The sequence below is a fragment of the Athene cunicularia genome, assembly GCF_003259725.1.
Source record: "Athene cunicularia isolate RWA chromosome 28 unlocalized genomic scaffold, athCun1 chr28_part2, whole genome shotgun sequence".
NCBI classification, from domain to species: domain Eukaryota; kingdom Metazoa; phylum Chordata; class Aves; order Strigiformes; family Strigidae; genus Athene; species Athene cunicularia.
In genome coordinates, this window is record NW_020799140.1 from 1,167,744 (window position 1) to 1,189,803 (window position 22,060).

At 47.7% G+C, this 22,060-nt stretch overlaps 1 protein-coding gene across 1 annotated transcript; it reads right to left on the reverse strand.

The window, feature by feature from the left end:
* Positions 1 to 724: 724 nt before the first annotated feature.
* Positions 725 to 15,920, reverse strand: BTBD2 (BTB domain containing 2). Its single transcript, XM_026865242.1, has 8 exons — positions 15,784 to 15,920; positions 12,317 to 12,473; positions 8,483 to 8,588; positions 7,464 to 7,661; positions 4,488 to 4,680; positions 2,720 to 2,807; positions 1,584 to 1,730; positions 725 to 1,021 (listed from the first exon to the last, which is right to left on the reverse strand). The coding sequence occupies exons 1-8, from the start codon at positions 15,864 to 15,866 to the stop codon at positions 860 to 862; spliced, it is 1,134 nt and encodes a 377-aa protein (XP_026721043.1). The 5' UTR covers positions 15,867 to 15,920; the 3' UTR covers positions 725 to 859.
* Positions 15,921 to 22,060: the final 6,140 nt, after the last annotated feature.

Below are 22,060 nucleotides of genomic sequence, written 5' to 3' on the forward strand. Positions count from 1 at the left end.
ACCTGCACAGGGTTGGATCAGCGCAGTAACGCCCGGCCCGGGGGGCCCCGACGCCGCCCGGGGCCTCGCCCAGCACCCCCCGGCGTCCGAAACCGCTGCGGGAGTTTGAAAGAAGCAGCCCCAGGCCCCGGCCTGCACCCAGGGGAGGAAAGAGCCTTCCCGGGCGGAGCCGCTGCCCCTTCCCGACTCCGCAGGGGAGGTCAGTTCGCTGTCGCCAACTGCCCAAGGTAAAGGATTGTCACAAATCAGTGAGAAGAGCATGAAAACGCCGCAGTCTCTCCAGGGGCGCTCTAGTTTTGAGGTCTCCCTCAAGACCGTGTAGTGCTGAAACAGCAAAAGCCTCAGGGAAAAGGCCACTTTCCGTAACTTTTTGAAGGTGCCGGGCACAGGGTGGTCAGGCCCTGCCACCGCAGCGTGGCAACGCGTCTGGCCTCAACTGCCGGGCTAGAGCAGCAGAGGACGGGCCACAGAGCCCCCGACTGTGTCTTTTTGCAGGATTATCTCCTCACAGCAAGTATAACCACAACCAGAGCCACTCGTTTCCATGCTTCTGACCGGTGGAAAAGCATCTACATTCATTACAGTCAAAAAAACGCATGTTGTTAGATAGGATTAATCAGTAAAGTGAAAAAATGACTTAGCCACAGACAACCTACAAATGATACTGGGGTACCAGTTAGTCTGGTACGTGATAGCAGCAGAATCACTAGCACAAGGCAAAACATGAGCTTTGAAATGATTTTACTGAGACCTTTGGCTAGTGTGGCTCCAATCGGTGTGGTCAAATTCAGCCAGAAATTTAGTTTGGAAGGTCACGGGGAAGAGAACAGAAGAGTCCAGAGCCAGCTCCGCAGCTGCACTATGTGTAGAAGATGATCTCTGGGATTTGTCCATCCTCCACGGAAGTGCCGTTGTTGTTTCCAGCCGCGTAACAGAACGTAAAGCAGGTTTTGGCTCCCGTTGTTGGTGATTCGTGGATCACTTTGCGCAGTCCTTTGGTTCCATAGTGGGAATCTGGACCCTGCCATGGCCACAGAAGACAAGAACAGATCAAGACGGGGACCCGGTACACTCTGTGGGTTTGGCCTCACAGCCTGGCCTGAGGCAACGAGTTCTGGAGATCCCAGAACCTCCCTTTTCTTTCTGGTTCTTGCACCTCAGGTATTCTGAGCAAAGATTTCGTCTCTCTCAGAACTTAACAACTACACTGAACCAGATCTCAACAGTTAAATATCAACTTTTGTAAGCCGCTACAGGCAGGCTCTGGATTAAACACCTGCAGAACTGACAGTTTATCCGTATACACCAAAAAAAATTTTTAAAAAATCCCACCACTTCCTCACTAATGTAGCCTGTTAATTACCGTACACTTGCAGGACAAGCTAAAAACCAACTATGAACGCTGGTGGTGAACGTGCTCGTTGCACCACCAGGTGCAGGACTACGGAGCAAACCTTGGAGATTATTATTAGAGGCCTTGAAAAAGGCAGAGCAAGAACCACGCTGCACGGCAGGGGCTAAAGCAGCCTGCTTTCACCTATCCTTATCTCGCCTCCGCAACCCACGCTGCCTCAGGATGGTACCTTTAGAGTAGCACACGCCGTATAGTTGACGTTGGGTAAAATCTCCACAGGCTCCTTGAACATGACCCGGAAAGTGTTTGATGATCCGTCACAGCTGAACCCCGTGTCGTTCTGCCCCAGGACCGTGTTGCTGTCTGTGTGGATGATCTGCAAGACACGTGTTAACTCGTAATCTGCACGGCTGGATGAACGCTGCCCTGCACTGGGGCGGGCGTGTCCCCCCTGAACCAGACTCCAGGGTTTGACCACCCCTTGGGACTGCACTGTCCTGTCATGGATGTCCCTCCTCAGCGTTGGGATCACACCGAGCAACTGTGGGCTCAGGCCCCGGACAGCCCAAGACGATCCCTCCTTACCCCGAGGCCTGGCAGAGGACTGCAGGCCTTAGATCTTTACTTGCCTTTCTCCCCCGAGGGCTCAGGGGTACCAGCAGACCCTGACAGTGACAAAGTGCTGACAGACCGTGCTGGTCACATCAGCCGCGCTGTGCTGGGGTGACTTTCCTGGGGATGGATGTTCCCAAGTGATCCGGACTGGGGTTACACACGCCACACACATCCAGAACAAGGCACACGAGCTTTCCGTACGCTGCCCCAGTCTCTGAACAAACCACAGTGGACTTCAGACAACTGAGCCTCCCTCAGTGCTACCTGTCACCTCAAACGGACACTGACAACGTGAGGCCACGCATCAGCTCTGCACAGGCCCAGCACAGACACGGCACCTGCTTTCTTCTCCTCCCTGACAAATCGTGGCTGCTCCACTGCATTTGTAGAGCTCAGAGCAAAAGAGAGCCCAAGTACTACTGCAGCACCCACAGGGTGGGCCTGCTCAGCGTGGGAAAAACACGCACAGCTTCTCCTCAAACTGCGTCACAACTCTCCGAGATGTATTTTCAGAGGCTGTGAGTGGACTCGGGGAGGTACCGCAGTGACGCAGGCAGCGAGAGGCTGCATAAAATCGAGAGCAATAATCCCTCTTATCCCCAGGGCCCCATCTGGCCCTCACTGCATCTGCCAACCACCCTGTCTAGAAAACAAACGCAGTCCCTTCTAACTTCAGATTTTGTTGCATATACACTAAAATGTGTAAATTCTTACAGCAGCAAATATTTTTAACACAGTAGAGAGAATTACCTGTATGTTTACTTGGTAATCCGTTGGCCCATGTATGGATCCGTATAATCCAAACCCAACTACAAATATCCTTTTGTTGACTGAGAACCTGCAGGAACAGATCAGCAAAGTCAGACCAAATTGCCACTCCTGTATTGTTTTAGTACAAAGATGATGCACCGATATCTTCACTCACTTTAATTTTATACCTATGATTTAATCAAGTGTACTACAGTTTTAAATGCAATTCTTACTCTCAACTGAAATCCTTCACAGAAACTGTAATTTGTAAGCTTACACCTTTGACTCTCCTAACAGGCCAGCAATAATTTTGTTTGCTCATGTAAAATATAGAACTGCACAATCCCGTCACCAAACTTCAGAGGCCAGGCCCAGAAGGTGTTTTGGAGTTTTGGTACAGTATCAGCATCCCAAAACACGAGGCAGGCAAAGGCAGGGTAGCCTGCAGAGCACAGAACAGTGCCCACCCTCAGGGCAGCAGCAGTCCCACCAGGCAAGGAACAGCAAAAACCACTTAAAGCATCATTAGATATTTCACTGCTGAGCACTGAAGGAGAATTGCTGATGTGCTTCTGAGCACCTGCTGGATACAGCTGCGCTCGGGGTTTACCCAAGAGTAGAAACTAAGATTCAATAGCTCCTGAATGCAGGAAAGGGAATAGCTGCCCCACTGCAGCTCCCCCTCCTCAGGTAGCAGAAAGCCTCAGCACCTGCCAATCTGCCCACGTAATTTCTCCACCCACCCAACTCTTCGGGGCTGCGCGTTTCAAGAACAAACACTCGTGGCAGGCTAGAAGCCACTGCTCTGCAAGCAGCATAAAATATTTAGTGTCGAAACTGCACACAAGCTATGCTGAAGGCTGGCCCTGATGCTGCCACCAGCTGAACTGAAAGTCAAATTCAAGCTCCAAAAGGTCTGTGTTAGATCTGAGAGCAGTAAGTGTTTGGAGCTTGCAGCTCTTCCAGTTACAATCTGCTCTAAGGGGATGGATGCACCAGAAGATCCAAGTGACAGCTCTACTGATATGCAAGAGAACTGTCGAGAAAAAGGCTTAAAAATTGTAAAGAACTGTATTAATGCGAGTTCTCCTTCTACCCAAGACCAAGATGAATCAGGAAATAATCAAGGCTTTCTGATCACCTCCTGTCTTGCTCTAATTGCTTGGCCACACAAGGCTTGCAAACCACCATTTGCCACGCCACGCTCCACGTCTCTCACCACGACTGACCTCTGCTGTTGCTCCACAAGCTTGGGTCTAAACAAACTAGATCCTAGCAGAAAAGCGGGCGCAGCAAGCGTTTTATCCTAATGCCTCCCTGAAACAGGCAAAGGCCTTCAACAAGCCACGTTTACGTTGAGAACAGAGCAGGGAACCAACCTGACGGAGCACTGGTGAGTTGACATACCCAGGCACAGGAGGAAGCCATGAGCTGCCTGGTGACCCCAACCACTACGTGCCCGTACAGCTGCAGGAAACCACTTGAAAAGGGGAGAAATTAATCCCCCAAGAGGCCTGTGCCAGAGGGCCGCATCTGCTGGAAACCTTTGCCAGTGCCGAAGCAAAGCGGCAGCCTGCAGCTGCACACGCAGGTTAACGCGTCAGGCGATGCTTTTGCCCAGCAAAACGCTTTCCCTTCAGCGCCTGCGCCGGGCTTTACGGGGTGGAAGTCAGGGTCTAGCACGTAACCCTGCGGGTTTAGGTCTAGAGTAGGCTCAAAGCTCAGTAAACACGAATCTATCAGCAGCAGAATTAGCAGAGAAGCTGACCTTATCCTGTCACTAGTCCCACTGTACCCCCAGCGGCTCTCCACCTGCTGGAAACGGCTGATGCTGCACTCCTTCCCCCGCAGGCAGCACCGCGGTCTGTCGATGAATTCCACCCGTGGCTTCGGGTTCACGGTGAAGTGGAGGAACAGGCTCACCACTTCCCGGTCCGTGAGGATCCCCGACTGCGCCGGCCCTGCAGGGGAGCACGAAAGCAGCGACGCCGTCAGCCTTCGGAAACCAGAAGGGAGCTTTTGGGGGTTTACGTGGGGAGGCAAACTTGACTTGCAGCTCGGCGGGGGCCAAACCCACATCAGAGAGGGGATCTCGCTGGTGTGTCAGGAAGTTAAACCCCAGACAGAAACGCGCTGCCTGCTTTTATCTGCACGCCAGTCGCGGCCTGCGGAGCCTCCACACGCAGCTCTGCGGAGCCGACCCGCACTCGGCTAACAGGACTGGTTTAAAAACCCTAAAACATGCAGCTAATCCTTCCCCCACTCCCTCAGGAGACGATAATACTGGTAAGAGACAGGGATTTTCACACATCTACACCAGTATTTTGTAACACGACTGCTAAGACATCATGAAAGCCCACGAGGGGTAGCGGGAGGGAATGTCACCTGGTTACCATCGACTCGGAAAGCACAGGACTATTTCTCAGTCAAGACAAAGGTGGTTCAGCTCACGCCCTGTTTTGATTCCCCCCTTCCCTTGGGTTTGTTTGGGGGTTTTAATACTTTTGTAGGGGGAAAAAAAGCTAACCATTTTAGCAAGTGTTGAAAGACATTCTCATCTTTTTTCCGGTAACCAGAGGTTTTTTTTTTTCCAAAGTGATGTTAAACTTTGGAAACTGCTTTGAGTGCTTTCAAAAGTGGAACTGGGTAAAAATTAAGTCTTTTAGCATAAGGGTCAAAAGCCGCTCTGCACTTCTGTTTGCAAGAGGTTTTTAACAGAAATAAGACTAGTTGCATACTGGAGAAACAACGGCTGTAAGTGCTCTTTAATGTAGGAAGCCAATGCCTAGCTACTTGTTGGTCCATAACGACTTGTAGTTGGTTAAACTCAGCACAACGTTACGCAGACATAACCTGGTCCGAGGCTGCCATAGGTAGAGAGGAAAGAATTAAAGGAAGTTGACTGTTAACAGATAAATGAGCTTGTGGATACTTTGCTCAGCAAAAATCAGCCGTCATTTATCATGTCTAAACTTATCCTGTGTTGCTTCAATTCAATTCTCAAATGTTTCAAATTACTTGCTCTAAGGGGAGTGACACATTTGCCAGTTAAAACATCTTCATGCAAAACTCCACGTTTGATACCAGATTATACAATAAACTGGTGAAACCACTGCCTGTAAAAATGCCTTTTTTTTTTTTTCCTTTTTTTTGCTTTTGGGAGAAGGGTAGTGGTTTCTTTCTCCTACCTCCGCTGTGATCACCAAAGAAATCAGAGTCACTCAGAAACTCAGCAAAAGGATGAAGCTGAAGCAAGTCCAAGGTAGTCCCTTGTTTAAGGAACAGCTGACCAGCACAGCCTCTCGGGTTTGGGGTTTCTTTTGTTCATCTTTTAGGTGAAAGTGGATGGAGAAAACCTTAAGAGTTGCTCTCAAAGCAAGAAGACTAACCAAAGACCCAAGCTGAACAGGCAGTTGGGACACACAGTATGAGGAAAGGCATCGACATTCCCAGCTCAAAGGCTTCAGCCTAAATAAAACTCAATTAACACATTCCTCCCAGTGAGATAGAATGATGTAGTATCTGTAGGAAGCGTTGCAAGAAACGGGACCTACAGAAAACCACAAAGCTTGGTATACACAAATCTGATGGCTGTAACTATGCATCAGGACACTCTTTGCCCATCAAGCCAGAGCGTGAGCCCGTGACTGCTGCGGGGCCGCTCTGGGGCGCGGCGCACGCCGAGGGACAGAGCGTGCCGCACTGTCACCTGCTGCCAGCGCCAAGGGAAGGCACCAGCTCCGTGAGCGGGCCTCTGCCTCCCTGAGCAAACCCTTTCTGAAGGGATCCACGTCCCTAAGACCACATGGCAGCTGTCACAGGCAGAACAGAAAGCAGGTACTAAGTTTTAAGCCCAGATTTACTTCTTACTTGTGTCCCCCTTCATCTCGAAATATGTACATTAACTGTCGATAAATCTCTGCCTTGAGAAGCAATTTGCAAAGGAAGTGGTGTCAATGACCCTTTTTTGCTTCTTTGTACACATAACTGCAGCCTAAACCAAGTTTCAGTTTTGAAAATGGCTCCACCGTGTCTTTCAGCATGAAAAACTATTTAAGCTGATTGCCAGTTTGCAATCCCTGGAGAATCACCAGAGGATGAAGTCAAAGACAACAGGCAATGAAAACAAAACAAAACAAAAAAATCTTTAGTCAAAACTGTTAAATGATTTAGACATCTTTGTAGATCAACATCTGAACATAAACTTGAAAAAAAGCTCTGAGGCAGACTAAACACCACCAGCCCTTCAACTCAAAAAACATTTTGAAAGTTTTTTCTGGTACGGGGCTCTGCTCTGAAGGGCATCAGCATGACACGGCCAACACCGCAGCAAACAGAGGATGGCGAGAAACATCCTCATTTGCGTTTCGGAGCAGGCTACAATCAACACCAATTATTTGCGCAGATGAAGCACTCAGACTGGTGAGAACGGGAAGATGCGAACCCCCGTTTGGATCTTTGCTCTCAGGTGAATGAGAAAGTAACCATCTAAAAAACATACTGGGAGTATGAACACTCGGCTACGATCCGACTTGCTCCTACCTGATGGGGCACTGTAGTCTTTAAAACAAGAGCGAATGATCATGGATGAAAACAGCATTTAGAGAGCAGCGGGAATGGGGAGCAACCTCAAATTTAAATTACTACAGAAAACACAGAGAAAATCCATTTTCATGTACTTGATCCTCTGTAGTTCAGAGAAAGGAAAGACCAGGGTTGCCAGAAACGCCTTTTGTTCAGTTACCTGCTGCAAACTCCTCAATAGTCATCAATGGGAAGCGGATAAGAGAAAGCGCTTTGCCCAGTACTTTCCGCTTGTTCTCTGGAATCACCTGAAGTTGCTGCCGTTGACACTCAGCCTCTGACCAGCGAACCACTGCATTAAACAAACGAACCTCCCGGATCCCCAGGGTATCCCTCTCCAGCACCGCAACCAGGGTGTCTGCAAGGCAGGATAGACAGTGACAACTTTAGGCACTAACCCAAATCACCCGACTTCACCTAGCCAGAAGGACCCTATGTGCAGCCAAGGCAAAAGAGAAGCAATTGAAAAAAAAAACAACAAACCAACATCTCCCCAAAGTGCTGCCTGCAGCCTCTGAGGAAGATCTATCTGCATACTCCATAAGCAAGTAACTCGCTGGAGTGGCAAACGGTGCCCGTTTAATTGGCACGTTAATGGAAGTGCGGTAGAATGAATTGCAACTTACTTGATGTCAAATTTGGATGAAGCGAGCAGCATGAAAGCCAGAAAGGTTACCCGTGCCTTACCTCCACAGTCCATCTCATTAGAAGAATTTTCTAATTCTTCTAATGTTAAAGTCTGAATTTTAATGTTTATTCGTTGTGCCCAGCCAGTTTGGAAACTGCGTACGATAATTAAAATGGCCAGTTCTTGCTTCCAAAAACGCAACACCTTTTTAACTCCAAAACCTGACAGAGACTCAGGGAAAGATGCCAACTCCACATAAGAAGGCAAGTTACACCCACCCAAAACCTGCCAACATCAACAGAGGAAACGGGCTTTGTATCGTGCCCAGAAAACTCAAGTTGCACCAAAGTAAAGCAGATTCCAGGCTATTTCTGCAAGCAAGCATGCTCCTTTGCAAATACCTTGTCTCTAGCCACTTAGTGCCAGAGACTGCTCGCTCAACAGATCGCTCCAGAACAGCAAAGCCACGGAAGAGAAGTGCCAAGTATTAACCTGTAATAACTGTGGAGCTTGTTATGAAAGCAGGGAAGGGAGGAGGGGACAAAGCTTACCCAGATCAATGTCTGTAAACCCCTCCGCATTGATGGCATCCGATGTGTTCTTGTCGATGTTCTCTAGGCAAAGGCTGGCCAGCTGAGGCTCATCAAAAAGTCTTGCCTTAAGTAATGAAGCAGCAGTCATTAGCAGACAAAGTATTTTATAGTTTACACTAAGTAAAGACACACACACCCCCCCTTCTCCCCCAGAGCCCATCTTCATTAGCAATACTACGCCTGACTGCATCATGAATTCGCTGGGCTGCAGCAGGCTTTCACAAGCAGTTAAGCATGACAAGGCAAACACTAGAAAAATCTGCATTTGGCATCAGTTCTGGTTTAGCTGTGCATGTCTTCGGGCACGTCTTTGTTTTAACATCACACCAGTTAACGTGGCTGTAGTGCTTTCTAGCGCCATACTGACTGCTCCGGCTGAGCGCCGGTCATTTTTACTGTTTCATTTTTATGTTTAGAAGAAAGCTTTGCCCAGTGACTCCAGGCCTGCTCGCTCTAGGAATATGCAGAGGCAGCTTATCCTGTAAGAACTGTCACACCGATCTCATGTATTAGCAGAAACACCTTAGCAGGCACACTGCTTGCATCCCAGGGAGATGTGCAAAATCCTGCGGGGTTTGCAGCCTGCTTAGTTAGTGCATTTGCATGTTTTGCACAGAAACAGCTACTCTAATCTAGTTACCTTAAAGAATTTCCCCCAAAATAGGTTACTGTTCCAAACGAAGCCTGCACACAGCTTGGAGAGTTGCTCAGAATCTCCCTGCCCAACTTAAGGGCAGTCTCAGAACAATTTCACTCCCACTTCGGATCCCCCTGGACCGCCAAGACATGAGCAGAAATGAGGTGGGAACACACTAAAGTCACTAAGATGACCTCTTATTCCCAGTGCTTTGGTTTTGCTGTTTAGGAAGGAACTGCCCTGACATCAGGCCTAACATCAGCGGAAGAGTACACTGAGACTTAAGTGACTGCCACAGGTAAGGTTTAAAAATTGTGGTTTGGGCTGGGAATTCAGTCACGCAGGGAGGCTGGCACTGTCGAGCATCTTCTGCTTCACTCTTGCTCGTGGGCTGTAGAGCTCAGCAAGGCCAACCTTCGACGCCGAGACCTCAAGTGCAGAGAGCTGAAACAACTCTCCATTTTCTCAGGGACCAGAGAAGCTTCAGCAGTCGTCACCCGCTCCTGGGGCTGGAGGACTGCCAGTGCCTTACACTCTTGGCATCCGAGAGCTGCGACTGACTCAGACTTTACTACTGTAGTGGCTCTCTTTTGACACGTGAAGGGCTTTTGCACTCGTGGAGTTCTCCCCCTCAGCAGCTTTAGGCAAGCTATTATTCCCTTGCTGATCAAAGTGACATTTGCATGTACATCTGGCATGAAAGAGGATTGCAGTTCACTATGAGGTGCAATCCATTAGGAGAGTTTTTGCCACTGGTATTTTTGCCAGAGATTAGCAGTTCCTTGAAATGCTGTCAATGACAGAGTTTCTGGACCAGCAGGACTCGGAGGTTTGGGGCCTTACGACCTTCCGTCCTCAATCTTAAACCTGTTGGGAAATGGTTTGTACAAGATGCATCTGGGGTCTCTAACTGACTGGACAAATTGTCAGTTTGTTGCAGCAGAAGCAGAAAACAGAGGCTGATTTTCACACTGAAGGACCAGAACCGAGAGCATTTTTAGAACAGATCCGATTAAGTGAGGTGCCTCGTGCAGCCAGTCATTGAGATACAGATACGCTTCTCAAAGAACACCAGCCCCTGAACATTTTAGAGACTTGATATACTGCAACAGTGAACATAAACTAAGATACGATAATTAATCATAATGGATAAGCCATAAAGGAATCAGGAAAGCCTGTCTCCATCTGGCATTTCAGCTGCCCCAGTGCAAGCTGCCAGAGTGCCAGGCAAGTGTGTTGGTTTTGATATCTGAAAAATTAGGACACCTTCCTGTTTTATCAAAGAAGGACCTTTGTGACTTGTAAGGAAGTCACCACGAACCTAAACGTTACCTTGCCAAAGCTGCGAAGTAAGGCTGCAGAGACTTAGCACGCCACAAAAATCCCTGCAAAGAAGAATGCCACCAAAAAGCTGACACCTCTAATCCCCATGAGGTGATGGCTGGCGTAAGGCGCCTCTTCAAAACTGCAGCCTACGGGAAAGATCACTTCTGAGCTCTTGGATAAGATCTTTCAGACTGCAGGCTGCTGAACAAAAAGAACCGGAGAGCTGCAGCCGAAGAGTTACAATTGTCCTGCCACACACCAGATGGGTGTGGAGATTTGCTTGCCATCACCCAAGTAAGAATCTTTAAGTCCTGAATCTTCCCCAGGGAAGTGCAGCGTGGTTCCCCCCACGTCTCGGAGGCTGCCTCGCCCCTCTATGGCATGTGGGAAAGAGCCAAGTCACAAAGAGGATGTGTAAAGAGAGACATGGTGCTTTGCAGCAATAGCTGAATCCTCGCAGAGAAGAGTGTCTGCAACAGCAGTGTAAAGTGGAACTACTTCGAAAACTTGATCCAAATCTTTCAACTCAAATAAACCCCCAGCTTAATCACAGCAAACAGGCAACGGGCTCAGCAGCGACTGCTTCAGGGCAACACTGCTTCAATTTCTGCAAAAACTGTGGGTGTAGACACTGTCACCGATGTGGTAACTACAGCCACAGCTGTACTCCTGACAAGGAGGACTAAAGACAGCAGGCAGACACACTGGGCAAGACAGGACAACCCCTCAGAGCCAGACCACCTTAGTGCACTGGCTCCCAGGTCAGGGCCGCTGTGAGAACTCCTCTGCAAGGTTTAACATGAGGAACCACGACAGCTTTCCCAGCGGGCTGATCAGAAATACTCCTCCAGAGCTAGTCAAAAGTATGCCCATTCCCTAAAGGAAAGAAACTCACTCACAAAATGCCTGTTTCTTGTTCCTGCATGACCCAGAACAGGGTGTCCCCAGCACTGCCACAGACACTGCAAGAGGTGACAGCACAGTGGAAGTCACCGATATGTCATCAGCTCTCAGCAGAGAGGGTGGCAGGAACCAGAAAGAAAAGATGGGGCTAGGAAATGGGGAGGACAGTGATGCTAACTTCATCAACCCGCATGCAAAGCCTGATCTTCTCCAGAACAGGCAGAAGTTGTGAACACTGTCTTCTAGTTTGCTGCTTAGAAGAGTCAAACGGAAGATGCAGGAGCCCCAACCCTCACAGAGCACATCAGAGGGGCACAAGGATGTGCAACTGGCCTCACAGGGTCAAGAAACAAAGCTGCACTGAAACTCCAGGTTTATGTGCCTTTAGTACAGTGGGTGAGCTGAAACAGGCTGAGGAAGAGATCACTTTGTTCCACTCCTGGAAAAATAAACTAAAGCACTCATGAAAAGGTTGCATTTTCTTTCACCCCCGTTTTGGGGAAGCTATTGCAAAAAAGCCCTTCAAAGAATGTCTGACTAGCTCGATGCAGCAAGCTTTGAACAGAGAAAGCTTATTACACCAGTCCTGAATCTGAACACACAAAAATCCTTTCATTTCACTTTTCTTCTCGGAAGATGAAAATTTTCCACCCTGTTAATTTCTTCCCCAGCTCACGCTCCGGAAGGAATCACCCGCCACAAAGAAAGAGAGAGCAGATCTGACAAAGCAGCAACATTTGCTGTTATTTCATCGTTCTTTGTAAGATCCTGCTCATCAGCACTAGACTCCTGGAAGGAAGAACTCAAAAACGACACACAACTGCTCCATTTTGGAGAATCAATTCCCTAACACTCAGAAAGCTGCTGGTTTCCTGCTGTGATGGACCTTGCTCAAAGGTACTTAATGCAAATGACAGCAAACTCACCTGTGTTAACAGCATGAACGCGTTGTCCGCTCGGAGGTTTTTTTTAAGAAACTCCACACAATGAGCTTCAAGGGCTGGAACAGCGTATTTTTTAGCTGTGTAAAGTGTTGTCATAACAGTCTCCGGTCCAATCTGAACTTCGTCTGAATAAAGAAATCTGAAAACATGCAAGTAAACATCGCTCTGGTGAAGCCAATAAGGCAACTGGGTAAAAACCCTTGCAATTCATAAAAAAAAATAAAAACAACACGTTTGTGCTTCTGCCCATCATCCTGGCCCTGTTTCCTATACTTGGGAGATGGAAGGTTTTCACATCCTTTTCACTGACTCTGGTTTAGCAAGAAGTTTTTGTTTGTTTGTTTAGAATACAGAGTCTTTACTGTATAACTTTAAATGAAATAGCTGGGATATCTGCTGAAACACCTCGAACTGCCTAGCACCCCATAACCTGTGAGCTGGTTAGCCTGCCATTTAGGCTAGGCTAGAACCACCTCTGGCCTAGCATATCCCTTAAAATTAACGCTTTTGGTAGTTCAGTTAGACTAAACAAGGAAAAAACCCTCAATCCTGCCTATTTCAGAAGAGAAGCTCCATTTTACATACTAATTCAAAACTGATCAGCAGCACTCAAAAACACGTACATCCACTGCAGATGAGGTGTTTTTATCCATACCCGACTTTCCCCTCATCATTTTACACACTGAACTGTTTCATTTCGCTGCACAGATGTTAAAGTACAGCACACCATGTAACTTCAGCATAAAGCAAGAGTTAATTGCAATGAAAAACAAGGACTGCCATGCTGCTAGCAAAGCATCAGCCTTCACTGTTAGGCCAAAACAAGGAAGTACATTCATACCGCATGGAAAAACAAAGGTCTTCATAGGAAGCCTGACTGAGCCTCCTCCTACCCAAGCATGCTGATTAGAGACAACAGGAACTGACAGGCTGAGTTCAGTAAAACCAGTTACACGCTTGATGTTAGTCCTAATCCCATGCAGAGTTTTTGTTTATTGTTTTTCCTCTAAGCAGCCGAGCATTTGCCAGTCAAGATCTGAAAGGCACGAAGCACGGAGGTGTAACGTTAAGCGTGTTAACTGTGCTCGGTGCTCCTATTCCGCGGGATATTTTGGATACTCCAGCAATCTCTCCGGCGTTTCTCTGACGGGGGCACAGCAACACATCGTGCAGCCGCTGTTCCTGGAGGCTTCGCGCAGCAGCAGGGCTCTTCCTGGGGAATGCCAGGCAGTGTCCCTGTCTGGAGGGACGTGCCGCAGAGCAGCAGCGGAGCTCCTGGTCCTCCAGCTAGAGAGGGCCAGGATGCAATCCAGGGAAGCATAAACAGGGGGATTCAGAGGAAGGGAAGCGCTCTCATTGCTGTTGAAAGCGGGCTTTTGTGCTGCTCTAGAGCATCTGTTAATAACAGCATCAAGCCACAGGCTCATGAATGCGTTTTGCACACATCCCTTCACCAGCCCTATTTCCACTAAGTAATCCTTTTTATTACAAGATTAAAAGAACACAGTTGCTCTAAAAACAACTAGTTTGTTTACTGCAATGACTATGTTAGTATTTATTTTTACGACAGTCCAAACAGTGTGTGCTAAAAGGGATAACAAGAGAGGCTCAAACTGTAAAAAAAAGTGTGGTATCGATTTAAAAGAAGATTTAGATTATAAACCCAGACAATCAAAATGTTCTTTGGGTTACCATGAAAATAATAATAAAAAAAGATTCTCTTACGCAATTACAGCAGACCTATTAAAGGCCACCAGCCCACAGACAGACTCTAGTGTCCAGAAGGGACCTTCTGCTGAACATTCAGGATGGGCACTTAGTCCCTCGATACGCTCCTGATCCTCCAGCATTAGGTCACGGTGTGGCCCAAGCCCAGCTGCGAGTTCAGACCAGTGTTTGGAGGGACCATTTTCACTCTAGGAAGTTTCATACCATGTACTTGGTAAGCTTCCTACTGGAGCACACCACCCAAACTTCCTTTGGCACATCTGAACATTTTAAAACTGACAGTTCAGTCCTAGATGTAAGCACCTGAGCTATCACTAGACCATGTGCACAGCTACTGTAGCATAACTGCAAGCTGTAGAGGCACCATGATCATCCACACACAATTTCTCCTATGTAAAATATAAAACATTTCTGTTGAAATCCACCCAGATTCATCACTTCAGTCTTTTCAGATGACGGTTCTCTTCCAAGATCATATTTTATACAAGTGCTGAAATCTTAGCACCGGCAGGGAAACATGACTTTGCCTACAATTCACTCAATATTTCAGCCTCACTAAGTTTTAAAGATAGATACTAACTCTGCACCAGACCTACCTGGCTGACAGGGTCATACGCCAATTAGAGGGATTCCCCATGTGCCAGTGTCTGGTTTAAAATGAGCCAGAGGGGAGGGGGCTATGGGCTCCCTGTTATTTCTGGCCTTTCATTCTAGCAAAGACCCATTTTAAAATCTTCTGAGGTAGCAGAGTCGTAACCAAAGCACTTTTTGAAGGTAAAGCAAAAAGTGTGCCAAAGCTATATATAGTCATTGTTCCCAGTAGGAAGCAAGAGGGGAACATGTCAAGAGCACAGGACTGGAAACCCCTGGAAGTAGGTTACAGAAATCCTATAGAAACGGGACAATGACTTTTCAGCACACATTCAGAATTGCTGCTGGATGTTATACAGCACCAGCCGAGCTTAAAGAAATCAGTGAATAGGATGTTACAGCCCCTTCCCTCCTCCTTCTCCCCCACATATGCAGATCTAAAACGCACACTGCAAATGTAAATTCAAAACCAGCTCTCCAAAAGAGGAATAAAACACGCACAAGGGGAGATACCGCACAGAATGGCTGACACTGATTTCATACCCTTACCTGTTCCAACTTGCTCGTTTGCCCATAACCTAAATGAGCTCCAAGTATTCGTAGCTTACAGAGCTTTAAGAGGATTACTTTTCCCCACTTCTCTCAAATAACGTTTGGATCAGATCAAACTAACTCATGAACAAGAATCTGTAAGACAATGTCTGAACAGGCAGGTAGCAGCTTAACTACAATGCACTTACTCCAGCTCCTGACCAGAACACCTCCCTGCTGCTGCATTTGTGCGGTGTAACTACGTGTAACTACATCTTTACAAAATGATAAACCATCCAGTTTAGTTTTGGCCCATAGCACAGATCAGCAGCAGGAGAGCATACTGATTTATGTATTGCTAAACCGAAACGGGAAGCAAGTCAGACATTTTTGTGTAGTAGCTACACTAGACTTTTACCCAGGAAAAGAGGGATGTAACACCAGAATTTAAATGCCCTTGAAAGATCAACTAAGAGACATTTTATTTAGAAACTTAATGATTTCCACTCTACAAAATGGTTTGTTGCTTTCATTAATAACATCCTTCTATACAATAAATCTGTTTGTTCCAGTTATACTGCACATCAGAAGAAGCTTACTTCAGCAGAGCTAGGAAGGCAGCGGGCTCCACATCAGGCAGCTCAATCTCTGTAGAAGTTGTGGCCATTCCACCATTAAACATCGCATCGAAGACTGCGCTGCCCACAGCCAGCACAAACCTAACATTAAAAAACAAAGAAGGAAAAAAAAAAAAACACCTTATGTTAAATCATATTCACTTTCAAAAAAAAAAAAATCCCAGGCTAGTTGCTATTCCCCAAGGCCACCCCCAGGGAAAGCAAATCCTTCCTAATGTTAAAGCAGAAATGTTTTGCAACAGAAGGGAGTGTCAGGCTTTCTGTTCGTTTACTGCAATAACACCAAAGTCGCAAGCAACTTCATTTTGAGCCCTGTCCCAATATACAACACAGTAACGGTTCCCCAAAGACAAAATCTGGTGCATCATGTAACAGAATACACGCGGCTGCTTTGCAGGGCCCTTGTAGGAACCTACGGACCATTCATGAGGTTGGGAAGCTAAGAAACAATGAAGTTAAGGAATTCCAAGCTCTTCCAGTGAGAGCAGAGCCCAAGTCTTGGTGCAATTCCCCACAGTCACGTACTGAAAACACAAAAAACTTGGCACTACACACTACCCATCCTCCTCCCTTCTCCCCAGCCACCAGGAAGACATCCCTGGTGACAGCAGAGCACTCTCACGCACATGCAAACTGCAGCGGCAGCATTACCGGGAGCTGCGGACACCAGCACCTCCTGCAGCACCCAGCATGGGAGCTGCCTGCCCCGGGCACGCTGCTGTCTCCTTTCACCCAAAACCTGCTTCAGGCTTAGCCTAGAAGAGAAAACCTCACTCAAAGCAAACCAGCACCGTTAGGTGCACACAAACCCTCATCGGGCCGCTGTGAGTTTATGTGGTAATTAACAGCAAGAGACACGTTATCAGCCCTAAGGAATTCAAGCAAGAGTTCCCACAAACCAGGTTTGAGACCAAAAATAATATTCCAGCACTCCCATGTAAACAAGACGATTTCCCTCACTGATAAACACCAACTCCTATTTTAGGAGGAGGCGCAGACCTGGGCTGCTGGGAGGCCTGTGTATGTGTAACCTGCTGGACGTGCCTTCTGCCTTAAAAAAAGCCATTTTGAGAACTTTCACTGTTTGAAAACGCAGAGACGAGTTTTTCCCAGGAAAGCAATCTTGTTCCTGGTGTCTGCAATCAAGCAGCTCCTTGAAGTTAAATACAGCACAGGCCATGAAGGTCGCAGCTCAGCAGCGTGAGGAAGCAGAGGAGACCAGGCTGCAGAAGCTGGAAAATTCAGGGGCTCTTGCTGCCGCAGAGTTTGACGCACACTTCAACGGGGAAGCATCGAGATCTGCTGTCAGAAAACTGTACAGGTCAGAGAAGGCCTGAGACAGAAACCCCAAGGAAAGCCCATCACTCTAGAGGAATTTCAGTTAGATTTTGCTGCAGTAGGAAGTGACACAGAAGCCTTTTTCTTCTCCTTTTAAACAAAATTTTAAATTTTTTCGCTTTTCACTCCCATCCCATCCAGAGGGGGCCTTCCACGGACACAATAGAGCAAAGTGGCGTGGACGTGCCAGGCTCGTTTGCCGCGACGGAGCGTTTGGCCGACAAGTGGGGTTCTATTGTTTCTGATCGGTTAAGAGGGAAAAAAAAAAAAAAAAGTACCCACATGCATATTTCTATCAAACAGTTCTGAAGAAAAATGTCAAGAACAAATAAAAAAACCTTGTTCACAATACTAGAATTGCCAGATGAACCAAAAATTCTTGTTCTTACAAAGGCAGCGATGGTGGTGAGACAATCACAGGCATTATTTGCTACTAAAAATCAATGTACATTAATTGCACTCTAAAATTTTCATTCTCACAGCTAGCACACTATACATCCTCAGTGAGCAAACAGCTTTCAGAAGCCATTTGAAAAGGGCATTCATTTAAAAAAAAAAAACCTCTCAAATTTTTGCTTCCATTTCACTGACAAGTCAGCCTGATTATTTTTTAAACTGCTGAACCCTAAAGAGATCCCAGTAGGTGCCAGAGATACACAGGAGTCCCAACTTTTAAGTTCCCTTAAAATGTTAAGGGAACACAAATAATGTAAGAAAATCCCTCTCTTCATGGTGTCATTCTTACTAAAATGAACACTTAATGCTACCCTAAAGATAGTCCAGGAAAAGCAGGGATGTGCACCATTTCTCCTGCACAATCCAACCGGTTTCCCCAACCCCAAGGTCTACAGAAGGAAGAGACGGGGTTTGTTTCAGATGTCAGAAACACAACTATTAAGCCAAACTGGCAGAGTAATAGGGCTTACTTTAGTTTTTCCCTCCTGTTTTCCAAAGCAGTGTAACCACCAGTGCACAGCGAGCCTCTCTCCTAACCCCAGGGAGCACCGCCTGATGCAAATGTACAACTCTCTGAAGGGAAATGCAGGTACCCTAAATAACCCACCTTTGTCAGAGGAAGAATTCAAACAAAGGGTTATTTTTAAATAACGGCATGGTGACCAAACCAAAGTGGACTACCGAAAGGATGCAGGAAATGATCAGAAGCAGAGCAAAAGAACTAAGAAAGCAACACTTGATTTCTTATCATTCCCTCTGCATGTGTAAGAATCAAAGTAAACTGACTGTCAACGCTAAGAGCCACAGGAACTTCCACGAGGTTAGTAACGATTTGTCTTCACAAGGATCCAAAGCTGACTCAAAGCTTTTGAAGGCCTGAAAGTTTTGTCTTTCATTTTGCTACTTATAGAATCACTGAATGGTTTGGGTTGGAAGTGACCTTAGAGTCATCTAGTCCCACCACCCCTGCCCCGGGCACGGCCACCTTCCACCAGCCCAGGTTGCCCAAAGCCCTGTCCAACCTGGCCTTGAACCCTTCCAGGGAGGGGGCAGCCACAGCTTCTCTGGGCAGCCTGTGCCAGGGCCTCACCCCCCTCACAGGGGAGAATTTCGTCCTTATATCTAATCTAAATCTCCCCTCTTTCAGTTTAAAACCGTTACCCCTCATCCTATCCCTACACTCTCTGATCCAGAGTCCCTCCCCCCTTTCAGCCCTGGGGGGCCGCTCTAAGGTCTCCCCGGAGCCTTCTCTTCTCCAGCTGAACCCCAACTCTCCCAGCCTGTCCTCACAGGGGGTGCTCCATCCCCCTAAAGCATCTTCGTGGCCTCCTCTGGCCCTGCTCGAATAGGTCCATGCCCTTCTTGTACTGGTGCCCCCAGAGCTGGACCCAGCACTGCAGGGGGATCTCATAAGAGCAGAGCAGAGGTGGAGAATCCCCTCCCTCGACCTGCTGCCCACCCTGCTCTGGGTGCAGCCCAGGACACTGCGAGCACACAAAACACGTAGTTTTCCACCCACCAATACCCCCAAGTCCTCCTCAGGGCTGCTCTCTATCTATTCTTTGCCCAGCCTGCAGCCAAAAACTTACTCAGACTGTCCCCAAGTTGCAGATCTCCCAGGCTGCAGTATACACAGGGGTGTCATTGCCACACACTTGCCCTGTTCCCTTCTGGGCCATGTTTTCTGGACAATTAACAAGCTTAATTATCACACCCAGCTCCTGGCCGATGAGGTTTAGACATTTCTAATCTCACGGATGTTGTGCTTGTTCGAAGCAGATCTGGAAAAAGGGAAAAAACACCCTTCCCTCTTACTGCTGGGCCTAATCAACACGTCGACCTTGGACACATCAGCATTTGAGACAGCCTGCTCCGTCCAGCATTTGTTAGCCTAGCCTCGACATAAAAAAAAACATTAAGGCTGTTCCATGTTCTTCATGGCTGATTCATCAGCAAGAGGGAACGAGCTCAAGGCTCAAGAGATCACGCTCGCTCCATGGTGCACAAGCAGCTTCCACAGGGCCTGGAGCCTCCTGAAGGTGGAAAATGTCTGATCTTCTCAGGGCTGCAGGTGCTTCACAGGACAGATGCTTAGACAGATGAACCTTCAGTGCAACCCAGCACAGCCACTTATGTCATTTATCTACAAACAGGGCTTTCACACAGAAAATGAGTGTTTGCTCTTAGTTGCTACGTGAGGTATCTATTGTCTGCTTCTACGGTTTTATATGAACTGCTGAACTTGTCAGACGCTGTTAGAAACGCACCTGAACCCACAGCTGTGTCACTCAGACACCTCCTCCCTGTACCACCACCACGTGTGGACATCACTCGGCCTGTACGGCATTTCAGTACCTCGGCCTCCAAACACACCACCTCTGCTCTGCTCCTTCCCAGAGGAGCCAGGCCGAGGAGCTGCTGCACCCTCACCTCCAGCTCCCGCAGCACTGCGACTCTCAGAGTAGTTGTGCTCGCCAGTTTGCTGCCAAAGCTGGCAATTTCTAACTCGCCACGCAGCCATCTCAAAGGTAAGATACTGCAGACCACTCCTCAAGGCACCACTAACTGCCATGCAGGAACCTTAGTTAGAATATGCTCCTACTGCAGCCACACTTCATACCTGGCCCGGCCTGAAAATTAACACAATAAACCCAGGCTGTACAAATACTTACCTGTTAACTGTGCACTACTTCAGACACCTAGCATCAAACTACGAACATCTGCTCTTGGTCACTGAAACAACACAGTGCTTCTCGGATTAAATTCATGGTTGCTTTGCAACTCAATTCCAGCGCAGAGTATCTTCTGCTGTCAGGCTGCTGTGGGAGAACTGATCACAGAAGGGGTCTGGGTGGTGTTATTTTAAGCTCTCTGTTTCTGAAATAACCACGGTACTTCATGAATCATCAGGATATCCCAACTGTAATATCATACAGGCAAGTTTTACTAAAATCTATAGAATCCGTAAGTGGGATGTCACAGCATGACACACTCTATTCTATCTTTACCACCCAGAGCACCAGATGGATTTCAGAGCAATTAAGCAGCATCTCACTTTGGGGCTATTTTTTTTTTTTTTTAAGCTTCATTTATTTCCCATTTATTTCTGGACTGAACATTGCTCCTCCCCACCTAAGCAAGCCTAGCTCTCAGGACAGGAGCAAGCTTATTCAGATACTAATTAAGCTTCAAATTATAAAAGAGCAGAACTGACACTCTAAACGCTCAAACCAGCCTAGAACGAGCGTAAAACGAGAGAAAAAAGGAAATCTGACGGGGAAACCCAGGAGCACAAGCACTTACAAGAAAAGAGACAGTCTGAAATAGTTTGAAGCAAGGGTCCCTTTGCCAAGCACCACTTCTAAGCGCACAGATAAGCCTTCCCCCCTCCCAATTAAAGCAGTCTTTGAGCAAAAGACTCTTGCATTTGCTGGGCACTGCACAAAGTGGTGGGGGGGGCGAGGGGCACACCTCAATTCACCAGAGCTGCCCCAAGAAGCAGGCGAACACTGGGTTGGCGTTCCCCGGGGCGGAGGCATCTCCCAGCTTCTCAGCCACGGAGCAGCCGGGTGCTGCAAACTCATAAATGGCAGCTCGGCCTGAAACGTGAACCTGGGCTGGTTACCTCACGGCCAGATGTCATTCTCTATGCAGCTCTTCAGAATTGTGGGGTTTGGGTTAGAACAGTGGATCACCCCCCAAAAAATATAGGGTTTTAGAAATAACCTTTTTTTTTTTTTTTTTCTGAAAGAAAACGTGGTTTTGCAAATCAGTGCTCTCTCCTTTCCATCACCCAACACTCTCACTGATCCCTATTTCTGTCAGCAGAGCTCAGGCACTCCTTCTCTCCTCCACTACCCACAAAACCAAGGATTGCTTCCAAGCAAGATCCAACGATTTGGGATTTTTCCCTGCTGTGCTTGCCCCGCTTGCACGCACCCTCCCGGAAGAAAAACACTCAGCCGAAGGCTGGACCCCATCACCTGCGCCGGTAACCGTAAGAAGAAACACGACATTGACCCGAGGGCTGTGAGAGATTTTTGGCGACTGCGACTGACCACGCCGAGGGGCAAAGTCTCCTCCCAACGCGTCAAAGCCCAAAGCGGGGGGTTTAGCAAGGCCCCCTTCAGCCCTCCTCAGGCTAACACCCACGGCGTGTCTGTCACTGCCACGCAGTTCTCCTCGGAGCTTTGTTCCAGCTTAATGTAGCCCTTCGAGGTGAGCTGCTCGGCCAGGCACGGGCTACCTCTGCGTTCCCAGTTTTCACGGGGAATACAGAGTCCTAATGTATTTTTTTTTTTTTGCTGCTGAGTGATACAGAAAGTTCAGGTGTCTCTGCCATCAAACTCGGCGCACTCCGGTCCCACCGGTTTCAGTCCAGCTGCTCACAACTTGCCCTTTCATTTCCAGCTCTGTATTCGGTCACCTAACGCTGAATCCCCCC